This window comes from Euwallacea fornicatus, chromosome 11 (assembly GCF_040115645.1).
Source record: "Euwallacea fornicatus isolate EFF26 chromosome 11, ASM4011564v1, whole genome shotgun sequence".
Lineage (NCBI taxonomy): Eukaryota > Metazoa > Arthropoda > Insecta > Coleoptera > Curculionidae > Euwallacea > Euwallacea fornicatus.
In genome coordinates, this window is record NC_089551.1 from 1,299,114 (window position 1) to 1,319,675 (window position 20,562).

Genomic DNA, 20,562 nt, shown 5'->3' on the forward strand with positions numbered 1-20,562 from the left:
AGCTTGCAAGTTTCCCTATCCAAATTAGTTATATCTGCTAATAGTTAACACATACCTTCTCAGCAATAGCCCTCGAATTGCTTGTCGTGTCCTTCTTTGTTGCGTAAGGGCATAAGGGCCCCTTTATTCTCTAGAAACAATTCATATGGATGATCAACTTCCATTACCCTTCCACTGTCCATCAGCAATAATTTAATAGTTTTCTCCGTTAATTGTGGCTATATGGGAGGGTTCACGTGACCAAATATCATATTACTAATGCTGCAGCCACGTGACGTGCAACATACCAATCGACAAACCTAATAATTCTATAATTTGTGTCGATGGTGTATATACGCGTTAAACAGTTTATATTTTTGTTTTTGCCTGTTGTTGAGGTCTTTTCTTGTTAAGCACCTCTTAAAATTGCATAATTAACGATTTAAGGCGGCAAACAATTTCAAATATTCGCCGAGAGCCCGCCCAATGACTGTGAGGATAATTGCGATTATTTCATTGGTCGGAAGCAGAACGCATTAATCTTGAACAACCCTTCTCATTCTCACGCTGCTTTGCGTGTTAAACAGAGAAAGAAATGTACGAGCTTGTCGCACACGATTGGTGTGGTTCCTAGGATAGTTTTGATTGCTGAGCCGCCAAGGTGGACGTATAACGCCATATTTAAATTGCAATTTAGATAATTTTTTATTTTAATAATTGTGAAATTTAGGGGAATAACGTTAAAAGGTATGTAGTATTTCCTTTCAGACACTTATTAACTGGTTCTTTACTAATAAGTATTACACAAGTCGTAATAGAGGTAGATGTACCTCTATTACGACAGCAAACAGGACCACCAAGAGGATTCCAACAAATTGTCATTTCTTTGCACCCCTTTATGACCTTTAATTTTTTAGTCGAATAAATTGATTTTTCCAGATTATATTCTTCGTAGACGAGTAAAATTAGACGAATTACTGAATTAGATTTTAAGGCTTTCGACTTAAATGGAAATTGCCCCAATATTGGGTGGATTTTTTTCGCCAAGTTTTCAAGAAACCCATTGTTTATATTATTTTTCTTACTGTATGAAGCGGATATAATAACAGAAAAACTTGCTCAAACTGAATCGTTGCCAGAAACGATGAACTCGCGTAAGGATTTATTACTTTCCTTTTTCGTTTCTCAGCTTCTTTTACGCCCTTCATGATTTACTTTTTAAGTTTGAAGTCAACACTTTACTGAGTAATACCCTCGGTTCAAGTGTGAAAATCGATGTATGTAAATATTTGTATTGAAAATTGCGTTTTAATTTCGATGATGTGGAACTGGGCTCATGCCAGCTCTTCCTTGGCCGTAGAAAGAGGGTTGAACTAAATTTGCTTTGAAAGCATTTTGAGCTGTAAACGTCGAATAAAGTAATTTAATGTAATGCGCGCCTCAGAAGATTAATTCAGACACCAGGTAAATGATAAAAGCACAAGAACGTGGCAAAAAGGCAGAGGTGGTGTTAATAGTGTCTAGTTGTATTAAATTAATTTTTTTTTAATACTGATAGGATAGGGCAGACTGAGGTATGATACCAAAACCAGGCTGTCAAACTGGTTGCTTTGCCACCCCAAGAAAACCACAACATATTCAAATTTTAGCGAATAATGTTCTTTGCATTCACGAACGTGCTTAACATACATTCCAAATGAACTGCACGAGTAGATAAACCTTGAAGTCTATATGGTCCGTAAGAAATCGACATGGGTATCGATCGGTTAATATTTGGGGACAAAAAATTCATAGTAGATAAAAAAAAACACTTCGCGATTTTCGAATATACAAGTTTATTCCAGGGCTGAATTTGAATTCCTGCAGATAAAAAAATGATCTTACATTGCCAGAGTCGTATCATTACAAATACTAGCTAGAAAACGTGCAAAAACACACTAAAGTAGTATCTACTTTTTCCTGTATTCATCCTTACTGTGCTGCCAAATTGTCCTCATATTCTTGATAACTCTGCAAATGCCTCACATGAGTACCAAACTTCTAAAAAATCCAATTTTCAAAATCGATTTTTTCTCACCTTCAAGGCAATTGCTAATAAACTATCCGCATTGGCCTTCCCAGTTTGTTTCACCAGTTCATGAAACACCCCTTCCTTCCTCAGCAGCTCAAAGGGATGCCCGAACTCGACAGACCGCCCAGCGTGCATCACCAATACCTTGTCGCAATCCATGATGGTGTGCAGCCTATGGGCGATTGTTAATACTGTGCAGTCAGAGAACTTCCTCCTGATGGTGGTCTGGATCAGGGCGTCAGTTTGGGCGTCTACATTGGCGGTGGCTTCGTCCAAGATTAGAATCTTGTTGTTTCGAATAATGGCACGGGCAAGGCATACCAGTTGCCTCTGTCCCACACTGAAGTTCGAGCCCCCTTCAGACATCCCAGTTCCTAGGCCTTGGGGCAAGTCTGAAACAGCTGACTTCAGCTCCACTTGCTCCAGGGCATTCCAGAGAATCTGTAAATTTAATATGATTTGCCATAAACCGCTTGGTTAAGTTTGTATCTTCTGCCGCACCTCATCGCTGTACAGATCAAATGGGTCTAGATTCTTCCTGAGACTTCCTGAAAAGAGCACCGGTTCTTGAGGGATTATCGAAATTCTGGATCTTAAGTTCTCCAATGAGACGGTTTTCGTGTTGATTTTGTCAATAATGATCCTCCCTTCGATGATGGCCAGCCTGAATAGGGCCGCAATGATGGAGGACTTTCCGGCCCCGGTCCTCCCTACAATGCCCACTTTCTCCTTGCCTCTAATGCAAAAACTCAAATTCTGGAGAATGTAAGGCTCGTCGACATCATATTTCATGGACAGCTGTTCAAAAGTGATATCACCCGTCGCTGGCCATTCTCGAAGTGGCTCTTTGGTGGGTTGGTCAGTTTCTGGCTTCACATCAGCATACTCTTTCACTCTTTCTACGCAAGTCATGCGGTTTTCCAGCTCGCTCCATTGACGCATCCCCCACTGGAACATCCCGGTTAGAGTCAGAGCTTGGGTTATGGCTAGCCCCATATTGCCTCCATACATCTCTGCAAGCAAATACCCTTTAGAATTTGGCAATTTATTATTGTGTGCTTGTACCTGTTTGCAAGAACAAAAGGCTAATGGTGACCAATGCCACATACATCACGCAGTGCATGTCTAGCCACAACCCAAAACTTCTTGCGCAGCCCACAAAAGTAAACCAGGCTGCAGCGTTTATGTCCTGGTATCTGTCGAATTGGTCCTGTAGAGCCCCCTGGGCCCCGAACGCTCTGATTGTGGTCAGCCCTTGTAGGGACGCATTGAGGTGTGAATAAATAGGGCTTCGAGCTAGAATTTTATGCGATGACTTTATGGCAAACTAACCCGTTCAATTTTCCTCACTGGTGCCTTCAATCCTCTTCACATCTCTGCTTGTCTTAAGGTAGATTATTCGAAGAAGGTAAAATATTACAAACATTATCACAGTGGGCAGGTACATCCAGGGAAATAGGGTGCCTATTATCACTATAGTGGCGGTCACTAGAAAGGTGATTTGAACGGTTTCCAAAAAAATTAACGGCAACTGTTCATCAATCGCCCCCATATCACTGGAAAACCGGTTCAGCATCCTTCCAGATGGGTTGGTGTGGAAGAACCTCATGGTGGCGTAGACAATTTTGCTGAACATGTTGTTGTGCAGCCTTAGCGATGCCTTAATGGTGAATCGGTAGAAAGTGAAGGATCTGGTCAAGGTTAGGGTCACTGTTAGAGCTATTAGAACGGTGTAGATGTAGACGCAGTTTCGTTCGGTGAGGAATGTGCTCCAGGGGAGGCTAGCTAAGTCCGGTTCTTGTGCTGAGGTCAAATTAGTGATGACTACTTCTTTGCCATGTTGCTCCAAGTTTACCCTGCGCGTTGCGTTGCATGACCAAAGGGTGATGGCACATGAAAAGGGTCTTACCAGAACAATTGGAAGTAATCTGTGAGACTTGCAATAATTTGCGACAGCACAAATCCGAGGATTAATGCCAGAATTTTGCACCAATGCCCTCCAGAGAAGATGTAGCTCTTGTAAACGTCCCAAGAGACATTTCCCACTGTTCTGACCTCTTGTTGCATCGTCGGTTCTTCTTCGCGTCCTTTATCCTCACTCTCGCTCTCCTCCTCCCTCCGATTTTTCTCTTCCTCCACCTCGTTCTCATGGTTATAAAGTAGCTTCGCGAACTCAGTACCGCCACTTTGAAGCTCATCATAGCTTCCGCTGGTCTGGACTCGCCCGTCCTCTAGCAAATATATCTTCTGAACATTTCGCAGATATTGCAGCTGGTGAGTGACCAACACCACAGCCCTTTCCTTCAAATACCCGCGAATGCACTCTTCAAATATGTGCTTGCCCACATGGGCGTCTACCGCAGATAACGGGTCATCGAGCAGGTATATGTCTGCGTCTTTGTAGACTGCCCTTGCCAGGGTGATTCGGGCCTTCTGCCCTCCGCTGAGGGTCACTCCCCTTTCCCCAACTATGGTTTTGTCACCAAATGGGAATGAGGAGAAATCGCGATCTAAGGCGCACACCCTGACTACCTCTTGGTACTTGGTGATGTTGAACTCTCGTCCGAATGTGATGTTTTCGCGGATACTTCCCACGAACAGCCATGGCTCTTGAGGAGCATACGAGACTGATCCATTCACCCTTAACTCGCCCTTATCCAAGGGAAGCTCTTTTAAAATCAGGTGGAGCAGGGTGGTCTTCCCGCTCCCCACTGGACCTACCACCGCAGCCAACTGGGTGAGCTTCACAGCAAAATCTATATCATTTAACGTATGCTCCAGCTGGCTGCTGCTCCACTTTAAGGCAGCTCCTTCGATTACGACCCCCATCTCCCTCTTCATTTCCTCGCCGGCCCCTAAGGGTTGAATGGGAAACGCCTCAGGTTCGACTTCCTGGAAGGTGAGGAATCTATGGAATCTCTTCATTGATATGCCGACTTCTGCGAATTGAGTAATACCCTGAGGGAACTGGATCGTGATGGCGTATTGCAGGAGGTTGTAAAATGTGGTGAGTGTGTAAACATATTGGGCGGTGGGTATGTTTCCTATGAGCACAAAGGTGACCAGGCACAAGTAAATTGCGCATCTATTGAGGAAGAGGTTTAATGACCCAATGGTGGCTCTTATGTAAGAGATTTTGCGGATTTGATTCAGCTCCTTTCTGCGGCTAAGCTCCACTAGTTTAGCAAAGTGTTTTTCCCAAGTGTACATTTTGATCACTTGAATTCCGGAGATGATTTCGTTCATTAGCCTGATCCTCTCGTCAGTCCTCACCGCGGTCCTGCTGCGGAATATCGAAGTCTTTTTAGCCATCCACACTAAAGTAATTGGAAATTACATATCGTGCCTTTACAGTGTGTCTTACATATATATCAGTAAATAATATATAAAATATCCATGTAAACAATTGCATATCGCCTCCAAGTGATCCAAGACGAGAGCGTTCGGACAGGACCGCAGTCAGCCCACTATTACACTGAAAAAGATTTTAAAACCAATTCTGAGGGTAATGGGCACTAGAATTTTTCCACGTTTAGTGCATTTCCGAAATCATGACGTCCTCCATATTATAAACCGTTACAAAGTTTAGTTTATATTCCATTATGCGCGCGCAACAGACACTCTTCATTCAAAATGAAACAAATTCAACCCTGTGAAACGCCCTTGCTTTTGTGGCATATGGATCGTTCAGACGTCACAGCCGACCAATCGGCAGCGACCAAGTTAGTGATCGCGCGTTTGGTTGGTTCATACGGAGACTATATTCGTAAGGCGTATTATACAGGGTGTTGAAAAAAGACGCGGCAATATTTAAAGGGGTTATTTCACAGGTCATTTGATGGAAAAGAGTTCTTATAAACACAGGTTCGAAAAGATATTGTTCTCAAGATACAGGGTGTAATTTTCTTTAAAATAAAGGTTTTTGAAGAAAAATTCAAATATCTTTCGGCTATTTTTTTAAAATTTGGTGAAGTTATTCGTAGTGATAAGGAGCTGCTTTGGTCCTGATTAGATTGAAATTATTAAGTCCAGTGGCGTCAAGGGGGGACACCTTAACCAGATTTATTAGCAAAGGAATGTACCGCACTAACTGCAATTAAATTTCCATATGTTTTTGAAATGAAGCAACAAAAAGTGAAACTTTTTGTCTCTTGAATTTTGTCGTATCTTGCTTCGTTTACGAGATGAAAAATAAAAGTCTCTTTATTACATGTTCATTTCCAATACAAAAACACTTTTTAAAAATTCAAGGGTTTATTAAAATTATTCACTGGACTTAATATATAATTTTAATCTAGTTAGGGCCAAATCAGCCCTTTATTACTACAAACAACGCTACCGAGTATCAGAAATATCGGTCAAAAGATATTTGAATTATTATTCAAAAACCGTTATAAAAAAAATACCACCCTGTATCTTGGAAACGATATATTTCCGGACCTACGTTGATTTTTTTCATAAAATGCCCTGAGAAATCACCACCTTAAATATTGCCGCTTTTTCTTCAAACACCCTGTAGATTGTAAGGGGAACACTCACTTTGAAAGGGGATGAACAGCACTAACAAAACAACCCCAGCCATGGCTGTAGGCCCCAAGTAAACGTAGCACACGGTCATTACAACCATCGCTTGAATGGGGCAATACCACAGGCAGTGAAATTGGACGGTCGCAGAGTCCAGCCGGACAATATCATTGGAAAGGAGATTTACCTGCAAGCGGAGTCTCAAATGGGGCTTGGACGAAGACGGACGTTGCTCACCATTTGCCCCACAGTGATTTCGCGTAGAGCCGATTTCGTCAACTTCAGAGCCTTCCTGTATATCAGAGACGAGATCGACAGCCTGATCTGGAGGCTCAACTGCAAGGTCGTCAGAAGAAAGTAATGACTAACTAGAACTTGCAGGAACAGGATGAGCACTATCAGAGAAGCGTATATGTAGACCCGCTCTATGATCATCGTGGTGCCCGGTCGGTAGTGGTCCAGGAACTTGGATATCACTAGAGGCTGTGACAATCTGTATTTCGTGCGATTGATCAGTAAAGTGGTTAGTTACGCTTAAAACTCTCACTTAATGACTGTCTCAAGTAAAATCCATATGAAGCCCGTGTACAAAAAATCCTTCCAGTAGACTCTCCACAAAACTCTCCACAAAGAGGGATCAGTTCTGGCATTCACTTCCTGATTCCAGGCCACTTCGAGTCTATCCCCTAAATACTGGGAGTTGTGAGCTTTGAAGGGTGGTAATAAGTCAGCCTCGGTTAGGTCTTTTTTAAAGCCCGCAGTGAATATCGGCCACATATATCTGGAACTCTGTATAGGCATTCTCTTGGAGAGCAATAGCCGCCACTTACGTGTAGAAAAGCCTGGAAAAAATTCTGGCATCCTCAAACGGATGAGCCGAGTCTGCTTTAAATTCGCTCGTCTTGCCCTTGGTCCCGTCCATGGCGCCAATCTGTCCATCAATACGGTCCTGTTCCTGGGCAAAATTCCGATATTAATCAGTCGCCTTCAAACGCGTTGCGTGGGTACGTTATGGGAAATGGCTTTTCCACCGTTAAGCTACTATACACTTTCCAAATGAAGTTTTCACGCCTGACTGACCTGACGAGATGAGAAAGGCATACTTAATTCCTTATTGTAAACTATTTAGTGCTAAAGCAAATAATAGGCGCTGCGATAAAAATGAATAAACGTGCGATATCAAATTAGGTTCGACAACTCAAGCGCATGTCAAGCTTAGATTCAGTAATTGCTGCATCTCTAGGAGGTCGAAGCCGGACTGTCTTCGGTTATCACACACGGCTGGATTTGTGGTGACGCGCACGAACGTCAGTGCAGGAAAGCCAAGGAAGTGTGCGATGAGGTTTTTCAGGTTCCCCTAAGGCCCCTCTCCATTTTCAAGATATTTTCTTAGATATTATTGCCAATGTAAAACTCCTTTATTAATCGTCCCTTTATTAGTTCCATTTCATATATATTTTTTTAAACAAAAAGCTCCGGTATCTTGAGCCTTCTTCACATTTTCGTTAAGTTTCTAATCTAAATGTCTTCAAACCGCCATATTTGGTCGTGAATCTGCGTCTCGCTGGTAGCTGAGTTGTGGAAAACATACGAGGGCGGAACACGAACTTCAGCGACCTCTCCTGCCTTTCTTGCACTATCTCCCGATCGTGTCAGCACGAGTCGCGTCTCTTTATCGAGTCTCATTGAGCGTTTCCGTCAATTTTCTTTGGGAATTTTCACGAATTTTGCTTAGAAAAGGCGACATATGTGCGTACGTGTAAATAGTAAACAACCCTCGTAACGCCGGGACAGCCGCCATTTTGGAGGTTTCGGCGCAAGCGCTAAACTTCAAACCACGGGAAAGAAATGTCTGGCGCGCAAGTATCATCAGTTGATTATATCTAGACGTAAAGGGCGTTCGCAATGTAATGGGGGTCTAAAGGTTTGGTGCTTTGCGAAGAACGTTTTCACTGTATGAGCTGTTCAGGTCGATGGGAACGTTCATAGTAAACCACTTTACTGCATTAATTACTCTTTTAACTCGCAAGCCTGCGTCAGCACTTTAAAGTAGTTGTCATTGCCGCACTGCACCGAACACTTAAACTTCTTAACCACCTCCGCCTTTCCGTCCTCCAATCCCACCTCCATGTGAAGCTCCGCATTCTCTCCTTCAACTTTCAGAAAATAATCCCTTAAGTTGTACACAGTACTCTCTAATAGTTCCTCCAGCACTTCGTAGCAATTTTCCCTGCTAACTTTGGGCTCCTTCAAAGTCTCTACCAGCTCCTGCACTGCATCCACGACTAGATCCCTGAAAATCGGGTCTTTTCTGTAGAGCTCCCTCAGAAAAGGTCCTTTATTCTGAAACAAGTGCCTCTCATAGGCTTTTTGGTCCTTTTGCAATAGCTTGTAAAACCCCGGCTTGGCCCCCCAATCCTCCAAATGGAGCAGAGCTCGAAGCTTAATCGCGGGCATCAGGTAGTTGATAGATTGTTGGAAGTCTTGGAAAGTGACGATTTTGTCTAGATGCAGTTCATGACGCATCAATTCTGCGTGCAAACATTCGTAGTAGTATTTGATCAAGTATGTGAAGTAGTGTTGCCGGAATACTCGGGTGGTGCTGGTGAAGATGAAGAAGAGCACATCGTAGGCTGGTAGAAAGTATCTGCAGAAACCGAAGTTTATGAGGACACATTCTGCAGGTGTGTGAGAGTGCGTTTCATAGTTGAACAGCACGTTTTTGGTGTGCAAATCCCCGTGTCCCAACACGTTTCTGAACTTCGTTTGGTGTTGCAGTCTTCTCGATGTTTTTTCAATCAGCCTATTCAAATTAGCGTCAATAAGAGAAATGTCAAAGTCCATAAACTCCTTCATCAACACCTTCAGCCCTTTAATCCCCGCCTCAACGGTCCGTTTTGCTAATCCCTTCTCGTTCAACCTCCACAGAGGTTCTTGCGCCAGCAAATCTGCCTCATCAAACAACCTCTTGCTGTTCTCATTCTGGTGATTTTCCTCATAAATCAGACTACCTGCATGAAGTTTGGCGGTGGCTTTCAGCACCAAGCAAACATGAAATCGATCAAGTATGTGCGTGCTTGTCTTCCTGGTCAACTCGTATAATCTCAACGACATGTCCTCCAAGATCATGATCCTCCCAACCTCTCCGAAGACGTACTCTGCCAGAAAGTCCGTTTCATAGTTTGTTAAGGATTCTTTGAGGAACGTTATGAAGTGTTTATAAAAGCAGATTTCCCTCTCTGAGCTTTTGATGAAAATTTGAAGTTCGTTCAAGGGGGCGCACTCAGTGCGGAACTTTTTTAAGAAGAAGCGGAAGCGCGATATGTTCCTGGATATCTTAGCGCTCACCTCCAGGAGGCAGTTCGGCTTGTAGTACTCACGTTCCTTGTCCTCGAAGGGCTTGATTTTGAAGGTTACCACCTCGAATTCTTCAGTGTTGATACAGTGTTTGATGGCGCTGTCGCAGTCGGAACGTGTCACCAAATTCTTGTCCATTTTGGGAGATAACTGCCGAGCTCACGATCCTTCCATCGCCACGTCCGCTTATCGGGACGCGATAAGGTTAAATGATGGATTAGTTTTATCTATACAGAATGTGAAGCAGGTTTGTTGGAGCGTGTGATGATGTTAATATTTGTTGGATCCAAGGAAGTTAATAAAAACGTAGGTAAATAATGCCGCGAGGCTTCAAACTGCCCCCCCCCCTCCTCTCTCCTCCTCCTTCTCCTCCTCCACCACACCGCATCCACGAGATTTTTCAACAGATTATTCTTATTAAAAAATGTTAGAGCAATTAAATAGAACAAAAAATACTATGTTTTGATGTTTGGTTGGTTTTTTAATGTCCCTATCGATTAGTTTTTGAGAAAATCAAGGGTAAATTTAGTAAAAAATGCAATACAAACTCGGTTAAATCGTACGTAAACAATGAAGAAATTTGTTTATTGATAAGAAATTTATTTGTTTTCGATTTGGGCTCACAAACGATCTTTGGCTATTTTTAATTTCCTTTTTATACTTTTTTGTTTATCAAATGAGTTACTTAATAATATATTTCGTCACGATTGAATCGATTAGATAAACTTTATATCTCAGCAACAAGTGGCTTTCGAGCAACAGGAAAAAATGCGTAAGTTTTTACAGGGCATTGACGCTTTTATCAACAGAAAGTAATCGATATTGTCTAAAAATGTTTAAATTTAGATAGTTGTCCCAGGTGTCCTGAATTACCCATTTTTGTCAATACAATACTGCGATTTTAATCATTAATTAAGATATAAAACAATTTCTCACGTGTGACTTTAAACTTAGCAGTATCAAGGTACAGTGCTAATACCATACAGGGTGTCTCAGGCCTAAGTTTTAGGGATTATTCCGAACGACAATAGTAGACATTCGAGTGCAAGAACCCTGCATGGGGGGAAATGTCTCACTAACGCGCTACGACCTTATAGTACTTAAGAGAGTTCTGTGCAAAAATCTGTTCTATCGAGTTTCAGTAAATTTCATTTGAATCTATTTCCACAAAATAAAGTTGCAGTAATTGTTGATGTATCATCAGTATAGTCCTTGAACTTGAACGCACCTGTTTAAACCGCACACATGGTTTCTGCGGACTTAACTAAAAATTTGATAATCGTTTTAAACGATTTAAGCAATAATTCGTGATATCAGTTCTTGTTCTGATTTCACTGACGATTCGTGAATCAGCGACTTTACACGTTCTTAAGGAGAGAAACCGAAAGGGGTCAAATCGGGTGATTTTGAGGGCCACGGAACCGGACCACCTCTGCCGATCTATCGTTGTCCGAATTGACGATCCGAATAGCGACGGACTTGAACGGAAAAGTGAGCAGGCACTCCGTCATGTTCAAAATTTGCAAAACTAATGAGCAGATGTCTCAAACTCGATGATCTAGAATTTTCATCATCACCCGGTGACTGAGATAATCATTGAGCAAAAAGCAGTTAATAGGGGCGTTTAGGTTGCAACAATTACTTTAGTGTTATTTCGTCCGAACAAATTCAAATGAAACGTATTAAAGCTCGGTAAAACGCATTTTTCGTGTCTTAAAGCAGCATAAGCCCACAGCGCCTTGGGGCGACACTTTCGGACGTGGGGCCTAGTACTCAGATGTCTTCCATTGCAGCACTGAAGAATCCCTAGAAGTCCCTAGATCCCCTAGTTCTAAAACCTCCGGTAAATTGTGCGGAAATGGCCAATTCACATCATGGACACTCACATGGAATAAGATGGTTCGTTTGACATAGCGATAAAATACGCATACCAGCAATATATGTATGTAAAAAGGGGGTAGTTTAATTTAAATTATTCCCCCTTTTTTTAGTATAAACTCGGTGCTTCTTTCTTAAAATTTGTCCATATTTTTCTTACTCATTAACAGAGTCGCACACGTACAACTTGGTTGTGACGACACTATAGAAGGAGAGCGATTAAACCGTCTTTCCAGCCTTAAGTATAAAAAAACTGGGCACTGACCATGGGCGTACCCTGACTAGAGTGAAATTAAAATTGTTTAGCATAGCGTAAAGGCACTGATCGTGCAGGATTTCATTCTTTATAGAAGCTTCCGACTCTAGACGCGAACACTGACCTTTTAAAATCATAAGGAATACCGCTAGGACAATTCCTGCCCATGAGGCACCTTATGCTTAATCTTCAGAGCAGCGTTGTGATTCCATCCTACACGATAACGCTAGCCATAGGCGTAACGCAGGGATACATCACCTTGGCCTACCTCATGACAAATGAAAAAACTAAATAATAATACTAGTAAAATAATTGTTAAATCCAAAACAATATACACAATAAAAAAATGGATTAACTTGTTAATTTATTATATTTGCCAGTAATTAATGGCATTGTCATGTACAATGTCATGTTAAGTATAGATAATTTAATATGTAGTGTAACCGCCACTGCCGTATTTCTGGAAAAGTGAGTCGTAGAACTGATAGTCTTTCTCGTCAGGATTGAGATCCAAGTTTATGCTCTCGTTCAGCCACACATATTTCAGATCCCCATTCGTAGTAATCTGGGGCCATATAACGTGGTCCAGTAACGCCTCCGCTGTAGGAGTTGGATTGCTACAACGATTGAATTAGTTAATTGTGCAACAAAGATTTAATCAAGGGCTTACGATGATTTGGCAAAGTTAGTCCACAGTCTGACCAGTTTATCCCTCACTTTCAGGTCGGTGGAACTGTATTCTCCAGGTTGTTTAAACAAGTAGAAGAGCTCCTCAGCATGTCCAGTTCCTAAATCGATCCTTGCGTTAATAACCAATACACTTAAAGGAAAATAATTGCCTCACCTTTATAAGGTGTGTCTCCAATAATGTCTCCCTTATATCCAAAAACGTAGAAGTAAACTGCAGATAAATGGGGGGCCACGTTCTCCGCCAATCTCCGCACTCCCCTGGTAAATTGGTCCGCGTTGATAAACTAGAAAATACCACTCCTGAATATGTTTCTGGAGGTTTTGTTGAGGGGACTCACGTCAACGACCTCGCTAAGCTGATTTCTTAACGGCTCGTCATTAAAATACTTTCTTCTGATCTCATTGGCGACGGTTCTCCTGACGGAGCTCTTGGAACTCAAGCTGTAAGGCGCCAGATTGGTACTGGATATGTCGAAGAGTGTCAAATATGATAGAAGGGTGTCTGTTGAATTGAACGAAAATGAAATCGTGTTGACGATAGCAATGAAAGAGTCTTACCTGGCAATCTGAAAGCATGTCCAGCCTCATTGCTCGTATGTCCGATCATAATAGGCACCTTGCTGGGGAATTCTCCATTTTTCAAAAACTCATCACTATTTTTTGTGAAGACTGCATCGGGACCTTCCGCTTCTATTATGGGAGCCCAGGGCAGACCTCTCAGGGGGTTCACTGCGAACACCTAAATAAACATAAAGTGAATATCATGCTTGAACCGGTGTGAAGAAGAATTTGTGTTTTGATCCTTTAAATGCGAAAACTCTCTCCTCAACGAATCGTCGCATCGTCTGGTGGGCCTGGCATGCAAACTCGTCTTCCACGCAGATTGCGACTTCAATTGTTTTGGTTGTCGTAACTACTATACTCTTTGACATTTTAATTTTTTGAGAACGTTGAAAGTAAACCGGCAGTTTAATCAGTTCCAACCCAGGAAAAATACTCAAATCAATAAAATTCTGAGAAATCGTAGTATGGAGACTGTTCTGTGCCTAAATCCCGGTGTATTTGAGACGCGTTCGTACGAAATATCGCGTTTCAAAACTTGGAGTGAGGCCATGCCGTGTGCTGTGCCCGTAAGAACACTTTAAAAACATTCAATTTTCTTCGCAGATTTCACGAAAACATATTCAAAAAGCGAAGAATACTGGATGGCGGGATGGAATTTCGAGTTTGGAGCAAACTTCTAGCAGTATTTGAGGTAACTTATTAACTATTCCAAGGAGACCGTATCCACAGGCAAAGTTTTATATGTTCGAAAACGGCTATTTTCTTATTATTACATAACTAATAAAGTAAAGGGCAATTTCAATTACACCTTTTTACATGAATTAACGAAATAAAAAAGATTCGGGAAGTTGTTTTTTGACTACCTACTTTCGAGACTTCCGGAAGTTACTTCCTGTTAATCGTCACCAATGTAAGTATTAGGGGTTTTCGCATACTTTACGTCGCAAATCACGCAATAAGTGTCGGGTGTCGTCAGTTGTGGAAATTGTCGATTATGTAGAATTATTTTCAACTTTTGATATCTTGTTAATCGGTTTCACATATTTTAAAGAGTCAATAGAAGTAAAGTGAACTATGAAAAAATAGTACTAATTTTTTTGTTGAAAGTGTTCAGTACCTGATGTCCGAATATACATAGGCCTGTCCCTGACTTTCACGTCGACAAATTACACTCACAAGTGTAATACACTTACTTGATTGTAAACGCTCATCGCAGCTTTTTGCAAAACATAAGCATCCACATTCCTCAGGTTGGTTAGCAAAGTTCTGGCCAAAAGACTTGGAATTCCCAGAGTGTATCCCACATGGAAAGCAGCCTGTCTAGCCCGGGTGGTTAAAGCCCACAAATTCAACGATGACCCGCTTTGTATTATTGCGTTGTTGAACAAACCTGCTCGCATCAGTGATTAAAGAAATTAGTCAAATCGGCATTACCTTACCTTGCGCCTGAGGAATTTGCAGCAAATACGACACCGAAGCTCCGCCAGCGCTTTCACCGAAAATAGTGATTCTGTTGCGATCTCCTCCGAAGGACTCGATATTGTCGTTTATCCATTTAAGAGCTAAGACTTGGTCTTTGAGACCCCAATTTCCGGACACCGTTTGATCCTCTGTGCTCATGAAGCCCAAAATGCCAAGACGGTAATTGAAGGAGACGAAAACGACATTGTCGTTTAGTAAGTAATCTGGGGCGAAGCTTTCGTAGGAAGAGTCGCCACTAGTGAAGCCCCCGCCGTAAATCCAAACCATAACAGCCAATTTGAAAGCATTCTATATAATGCTTATGGGAGTTAATTTATCGGTCAAGCCTGGGCAAATTACCTGGGGAGAGTAAACGTTGACATAAAGACAATCTTCGTCGCCCTTTATATCTTCGTTAGATCCCTGAATGCAGGCGTTAGCATCGTTTGTGGCGTTCCAATAACCCTTCCAGGGGACGTTTTGTACTGGGGACTAAACTAACTTTTAATATGTTTGTAAATTAATTTAATCGAGGGCTTACAGCAAATCTTAAATTCCCAATAGGCGGTAGGGCGTACGGAATTCCACGGAATGCGTTGTATTTGGTGCCTTGGCTAGTAACATTGGATGTCCCTACAACGAACCCATCCGCAATTTCTACTATAGGAGAATTGTCATATCCATTTATTTCTTCTTCTGGTATTATCTATGGAGGAAATTGAAAAATTACTGGAAATCAAGGAAGGTTGTTACCAGTGTACCTTGCCGAGAGCACTCAACACACACAGAGTAAGTAACACAGTTACTTGTTTCGCCATCTTTTCGGACTGAATGGGTTTACTCACCCTCTCACTGATTTTATAAATGGCTCATTGATCCGGTTTAATTAATCCATCAGTTGATAGGTTTATTGGTGATATTAAGGAGCTTTTAAATCAATAAAACAAAATTACAGTATAAAAAAACTTAAGATTAATTTCCCCTAAATCATTTTTATTTGACTTTGGATTTTGGTGTTGTTTTATCGGTTCCTTTATAATTGTTTCATCATTAGAAAAAAAAAATGTAGAGTGAAGAAAATAAATCTTAAAGTGAAGCGAAATGGGATTCTCCAATTAGTGAGGCTTCAGGCTGTCAATTAATACATAGAAATATTTAGTATATTTTTAATATGGTGACGACTGTACAGTAAAAGTTTTATTAACATTACAGGCGCTTTACATAGTATAATGTCACCGTCTTCATCAAACTTTCGTTTAAGGGTTCCATGGTGTAATGGTTAGCACTCTGGACTTTGAATCCAGCGATCCGAGTTCAAATCTCGGTGGAACCTTGACTTTTTTTTTTATTAATGCTTATTTGCTTTTCTTCATCTTGTCATGCAGTTGATGACATTAATTGATTTATGATTTGTCAAAATATCAGTGAAATCAATCATATGACAGATCAAATTTTTATTGATACAATATTAATCTGCACATGTGTTTTTCCATTCGGACGCCTGCGAGAAAACTACGTCAGGGTTGAATTGCATTTTTTGCTAATGATTTTTACATAGCAGAATTAATAGTGACAATGAGATATTACGCCAATATCGTGTCAGTATATTGGCATTCTACATGATTCAACGAAGTTCGGAATTTTTCTAAAGGTGTCCAAAGTAGGATCTATGTACTTTTTACTTTAAACGCCAATATCTCTGGAACACGTAGAGCAATCGTCTTAAAAACTAACTCCAACTGATCGCCAAAAGATCTCTTGTGGTTTTTAAGATACTAAGTCATATTAACACCTATATTTTGCGATTTTAAAGGTGCTGTGAAAGATACCAATAATTTATAGGTGCAGTGCAACCATTTCTTTCGGTTATGTAATGAATGGAGCGATTTCGTGTTAAAAATGATTCCTAATTAAAAAAAAGTAATCAAACGCAGTCTTAGTTGATTAAATTTTTTTTATGGCGCCATCTAGGCGAGAGAAGGATCGTGCATTTTGCGCATTTTTGGTTGTCATACTCAAGCGTCATCTTTCAACGATTTCACTGTACTTGTGAATGTCAGAAATTAGAAACAGCTGATTCAGGTAGAGCATTTTTCGAGGTTATATACGTGGAACTTCGGAAATATTTCCCAAAAATCGATGAAAAACCTCTGAAATAAACTGAAAAATTCCTCCAATATGGCCCCACATCGTAGAAACATCGATGATGTATTGGCTCGTATCAATTTCCCACTTTTTTCTGTTCAAATGCTCACCAACAGACACGTTTTAGTGGCTGGTGGCGGAGGATCTTCAAGAACTGGAGTTGCTAATGGATTTGTGAGTGTTCCCAAGATATCCCTGATGTTTTTAACGTCCAAAGTGTGGTTTCTTTCAAAAGGAAATCTTTGAGCTATCTCATGATGGCCGAAAGTTCCATGTCGAAGAAGTGATGAGGCATGAAACTGGATGGAATGTTGTTATGAATTGTGCAGTTTCGCACTCTGTGGATGGGAAACATACTTATTTAGCTGCAGGTCAGGAGAGTCATTGCCAACTATATCATGTTAATTCACAATTTGGTGAGTAGCGGAAGGTATTGTTTATTGAAACAGAATATGGTAAGTCTTATAGAACAATAGCTAATTGGATTTTTAGAGGCAATTATAGACACAATAGGGAATGAGCAGGGGGAAGTTAGACAAAGGAAGTCAAAAGAGAAAACTGATAATAATAATAAAAATCTGCAGAAACGTTTGAAATTCATTCTTAACCCTTTGGACAGTGTCCAAACGGACTTTACAGAACCTGAGCCTTTATGTCGAGTAGTGAGGGTTCACCCAACTGGAAAACTCATGGCTACAGGTAAGAGAAGTTACTACAAAAACTACAAAAAAAAAACAAGTAAAAAAAAAAAAATAGGCGGCACTGATGGGGATATTAGGATGTGGAGATTCCCAAACCTCCAGCCTTTAGCAACACTGAAAGCCCACACTAAAGAAATAGATGATATAGACTTTAGTGCCCATGGAAATTATTTAATTACGATAGCAAAAGATGGTTTGGCTATTCTATGGGACTCAGTTAAAGGCACAGAAATTGATAGGCTTACATGGGACCAGCCAGTTGGTTCCAAGTACCTCTACAAAAGATGCAGGTTTGGCCAAATTGAAGGCAATAACAAATCTGCATTGTATATGCTAACGAACCCTACAGGCCAGGCTAAAAGCCAGAGATCTTATTTACAGCAGTGGTATCCTGAGCAAAGTGTTATAAGACGGACTGCAGTTTTTGATGAGAGTTTATCGGCGTTGGCTGTAAGAGATGATGGCAGATTCGTGGCTGTGGGGACAATGTTTAGTGGTTCAGTGTCTATTTATGTGGCCTTTAGTTTGCAGGTGGGTTTTACAGTTATTTGACAACTTTTTTATTCACTGTTGTTTAGAAAGTCTTGAATATCCCTGGGGCACATTCCATGTTTGTCACGGGTTTGGAGTTTTTGCCTGTGGCCTCTCAGCAGCAAAATCACACAGTGAGCAGTGTGGCTGAAGCTGCAGTGCTGTCAATTTCAGTTGATAATCAAGTTTGCATACACACTTTGCCCTATAGAAGTGAGTTAGTAACATATTGGTTTTTCATGTGTTGATTTTGCTCAAAATTTTTAGAGACCATTCCACTTTGGGTAGCCATTGTCATATTGATTTTCACCATGTTTCTGACCTTCGTGCTTTGTTCATATTTAGGATTATAAAACCCCTGGTAAGGGTTGTTTTAAGTATTGTGGTATAGGCTATTTTTTTAATTTTAATTATTAAGATCTTTAGCTCAATATTAGGGAGATTGATTTTGTACAGATTCAATGGAAATATATAGTTCTTGGAAAGTGATTGATTAATTACTAAGCAAATTTTCCTGAATATATGAAGCATCTGTGTGTCAAGTACTGATTTATGCACAGTTTCTATTGGCCACACATTATTACGTCCTAGAGTATTTCACACCTTTATTTCAATAACTTTAACTTTGTTCGTAAACACTTGAAGATAACCAGAATAAAAGTAAGAATAAATAGCTTTCACAAAATTAAGCGCGTTTAATACTTAAAACGCAATCATAAAAATGAAGTTATTTTTGGCATTACTCGCCACATTAGTCCTTGCTTATGGGTCTGAAATACCGGAACCCAAGCATCTGGGCCTCAAGGCGACTGACATTGCTTCTGAAGAGACTTTAGCGAAACTCGTGGAAGCCCTAAAAAAGTTTTCTCAGGATGGCGAGTAAGTTTCCTCTGGATTGAGAAAAATTCGCCAGTAATATGATTCAAATTATAGCACCAGCGGGATCTTTAATTTGGAAATGAACTCGATGATAGACGAACTTTTGAACGACCTACGCAACATTATAATTCGACAGGGCTTGGATCCTATGAACTTGGAAGATGAAACTTTACAGGTGTGTAATGCCATTTCAAACCACTTTCTATGTAATTAAGAATTGTTTCAGTTGCTAGGAATAGTGGGCAGCATGAAATTAACAAATGGATGGCTGCAAGATTTGTCCACCATACTGCGTTATGAAGATATTATAGTGAGCTATAATTCAGCCAATAAAACAATAACATTTTTAATGCCGCTGAGCTTTAGGGACTTACTGGCAAGTATTGCCAATGATTCTTTTTAGATAAATTGCTTTAACAGAATAATTTTAGTTTACATATGATTATGTTACAAGGGTGTTGTTGTTCTCCGTTAGTGGAGATGTTCATGGGAAAATCGTAGACGTTCATATGGACCTAACACTTACGTATGACGCTGTTAATGGATTTATACTGGACAATATAAATATGAAAGATTCAGGGTAGGTGTACCTTAATTTTCATCATTATAATGGGTTTCACCGCTATTTCGTGCAATTTTTAGGAAAGTAACTATTGAATTTACTGGAAACCACTTAGTCGACTGGTTAACCAATGCAATGACTGCCTGCATAACGACAGTACTACACCCGCTAATTGTGAAAATTCTGCAAAGTAACGTTGAGTCCATTGGTAAGGAAGTTGTTGTGGCAATTAATGACTATATAAAAAATTACGGAATCACTTTGTAAACCGATGCTTTAATTCTATTTTAATATACCCCATTTTAAACTAAAAAAACTCATATTTTATAACTGAAATTTATTTAAAACTTGTTAACCTTACAACCATATTTCTTTGTTGAAACATAACTGATATTTATCCTTAAAATCGGTCTATATTGAGCACCTTTTCTTTATCTCCTTTCTCTTATTCGGAATTTACATACAAATGCGCCCATTAGCAACGGAATTTGATATCTCTCAATGTCGCGGCGTAAACTAAGTCAATAACAGTGACAAAGCGGTGGAGGTACAATACATGGATGTTGACAACCTCAAATACATATGATTCAACTAATTGCGTCGTCACGTTGGCGACCTTGCTCACTATTTTCTCCAGGTGGCAACACTGTTATCAATTACACGCGGAATCAAATAATTCTTTGATAAAATTTTCATTTTATCCTTACATCTATCAATGGATAAAGGCGTACTGCTGGTGAGTCAACGACGGCAGTCTGTCTTCCTTGCACATATCAATTGCTTAATTGCCTTTTACTTACATCTAGTAAAACTTCATGTGAATATATCCATGAACAATATACATGTGTTTACAAATGTATAAAAATCAATGTAAATTGAATTTTAACAAAAACCGACCCTCACTTACCCTACTGCACCTTATATAACGCCATCATATTAATTATGAGATTATCAGGTTTATAAA

The 20,562-nt window shown here is 40.4% G+C and overlaps 5 protein-coding genes and 1 non-coding gene across 7 annotated transcripts; 3 read left to right on the top strand and 3 right to left on the bottom strand.

Annotated features, from left to right (window-relative positions):
* Positions 1-1,797: 1,797 nt before the first annotated feature.
* Positions 1,798-7,533, bottom strand: LOC136342167 (probable multidrug resistance-associated protein lethal(2)03659). Of its 2 annotated transcripts, XM_066287716.1 has the most exons (10): positions 7,405-7,533; positions 7,122-7,355; positions 6,812-7,067; positions 6,590-6,761; positions 3,960-5,367; positions 3,401-3,906; positions 3,116-3,346; positions 2,552-3,063; positions 2,057-2,491; positions 1,798-1,989 (listed from the first exon to the last, which is right to left on the bottom strand). In XM_066287716.1, the coding sequence occupies exons 1-10, from the start codon at positions 7,494-7,496 to the stop codon at positions 1,951-1,953; spliced, it is 3,885 nt and encodes a 1,294-aa protein (XP_066143813.1). In that variant the 5' UTR covers positions 7,497-7,533; the 3' UTR covers positions 1,798-1,950. The 2 variants fall into 2 exon arrangements, with proteins under 2 accessions (XP_066143813.1, XP_066143812.1); XM_066287715.1 differs by having other exon boundaries at positions 7,122-7,513.
* Positions 7,534-8,584: 1,051 nt separating this feature from the next.
* Positions 8,585-10,190, bottom strand: LOC136342169 (uncharacterized). Its single transcript, XM_066287718.1, has one exon. The coding sequence runs from the start codon at positions 10,067-10,069 to the stop codon at positions 8,585-8,587; it is 1,485 nt and encodes a 494-aa protein (XP_066143815.1). The 5' UTR covers positions 10,070-10,190.
* A 2,226-nt stretch (positions 10,191-12,416) lies between these two features.
* On the bottom strand, positions 12,417-15,645 carry LOC136342168 (juvenile hormone esterase-like). The gene is made up of 10 exons (XM_066287717.1): positions 15,542-15,645; positions 15,322-15,486; positions 15,141-15,272; positions 14,759-15,089; positions 14,513-14,709; positions 13,314-13,494; positions 13,094-13,257; positions 12,910-13,039; positions 12,736-12,853; positions 12,417-12,682 (listed from the first exon to the last, which is right to left on the bottom strand). Exons 1-10 carry the CDS (start codon positions 15,596-15,598, stop codon positions 12,493-12,495), a joined length of 1,665 nt encoding a protein of 554 aa, XP_066143814.1. The 5' UTR covers positions 15,599-15,645; the 3' UTR covers positions 12,417-12,492.
* A 396-nt stretch (positions 15,646-16,041) lies between these two features.
* Positions 16,042-16,113, top strand: TRNAQ-UUG (transfer RNA glutamine (anticodon UUG)). The gene has a single exon. It is a non-coding gene; the product is annotated as a tRNA-Gln (tRNA).
* Positions 16,114-16,817: 704 nt separating this feature from the next.
* On the top strand, positions 16,818-18,642 carry LOC136342170 (guanine nucleotide-exchange factor SEC12). The gene is made up of 6 exons (XM_066287719.1): positions 16,818-17,099; positions 17,161-17,341; positions 17,418-17,624; positions 17,682-18,157; positions 18,205-18,370; positions 18,425-18,642. Exons 1-6 carry the CDS (start codon positions 16,959-16,961, stop codon positions 18,508-18,510), a joined length of 1,257 nt encoding a protein of 418 aa, XP_066143816.1. The 5' UTR covers positions 16,818-16,958; the 3' UTR covers positions 18,511-18,642.
* A 153-nt stretch (positions 18,643-18,795) lies between these two features.
* LOC136342171 (uncharacterized) lies at positions 18,796-20,018 on the top strand. The gene is made up of 5 exons (XM_066287720.1): positions 18,796-19,036; positions 19,091-19,211; positions 19,263-19,412; positions 19,468-19,616; positions 19,679-20,018. Exons 1-5 carry the CDS (start codon positions 18,879-18,881, stop codon positions 19,863-19,865), a joined length of 765 nt encoding a protein of 254 aa, XP_066143817.1. The 5' UTR covers positions 18,796-18,878; the 3' UTR covers positions 19,866-20,018.
* Positions 20,019-20,562: the final 544 nt, after the last annotated feature.

What these genes read in the sequence shown, in the direction of transcription:
- LOC136342167 (XM_066287715.1), bottom strand. Translation starts at nt 7,513, where the DNA reads ATGGACAGATTGGCGCCATGGACGGGACCAAGGGCAAGACGAGCGAAT. An exon ending in TTACTTGAGACAGTCATTAA is followed by an intron (nt 7,068 to 7,121) that starts GTGAGAGTTTTA and finishes CACGAAATACAG; the next exon opens with ATTGTCACAGCCTCTAGTGA. An exon ending in GCTGTTCATCCCCTTTCAAA is followed by an intron (nt 5,368 to 6,589) that starts GTGAGTGTTCCC and finishes CAATTACTTTAG; the next exon opens with TGTGGATGGCTAAAAAGACT.
- LOC136342169 (XM_066287718.1), bottom strand. Translation starts at nt 10,069, where the DNA reads ATGGACAAGAATTTGGTGACACGTTCCGACTGCGACAGCGCCATCAAA.
- LOC136342168 (XM_066287717.1), bottom strand. Translation starts at nt 15,598, where the DNA reads ATGGCGAAACAAGTAACTGTGTTACTTACTCTGTGTGTGTTGAGTGCT. An exon ending in TTGGGAATTTAAGATTTGCT is followed by an intron (nt 15,273 to 15,321) that starts GTAAGCCCTCGA and finishes AAGTTAGTTTAG; the next exon opens with TCCCCAGTACAAAACGTCCC. An exon ending in TCAACGTTTACTCTCCCCAG is followed by an intron (nt 15,090 to 15,140) that starts GTAATTTGCCCA and finishes AGCATTATATAG; the next exon opens with AATGCTTTCAAATTGGCTGT.
- LOC136342170 (XM_066287719.1), top strand. Translation starts at nt 16,959, where the DNA reads ATGGCCCCACATCGTAGAAACATCGATGATGTATTGGCTCGTATCAAT. An exon ending in TGGAAAACTCATGGCTACAG is followed by an intron (nt 17,625 to 17,681) that starts GTAAGAGAAGTT and finishes AAAAAAAAATAG; the next exon opens with GCGGCACTGATGGGGATATT. An exon ending in ATGTGGCCTTTAGTTTGCAG is followed by an intron (nt 18,158 to 18,204) that starts GTGGGTTTTACA and finishes ACTGTTGTTTAG; the next exon opens with AAAGTCTTGAATATCCCTGG.
- LOC136342171 (XM_066287720.1), top strand. Translation starts at nt 18,879, where the DNA reads ATGAAGTTATTTTTGGCATTACTCGCCACATTAGTCCTTGCTTATGGG. An exon ending in AAGTTTTCTCAGGATGGCGA is followed by an intron (nt 19,037 to 19,090) that starts GTAAGTTTCCTC and finishes TTCAAATTATAG; the next exon opens with CACCAGCGGGATCTTTAATT. An exon ending in TGGAAGATGAAACTTTACAG is followed by an intron (nt 19,212 to 19,262) that starts GTGTGTAATGCC and finishes GAATTGTTTCAG; the next exon opens with TTGCTAGGAATAGTGGGCAG.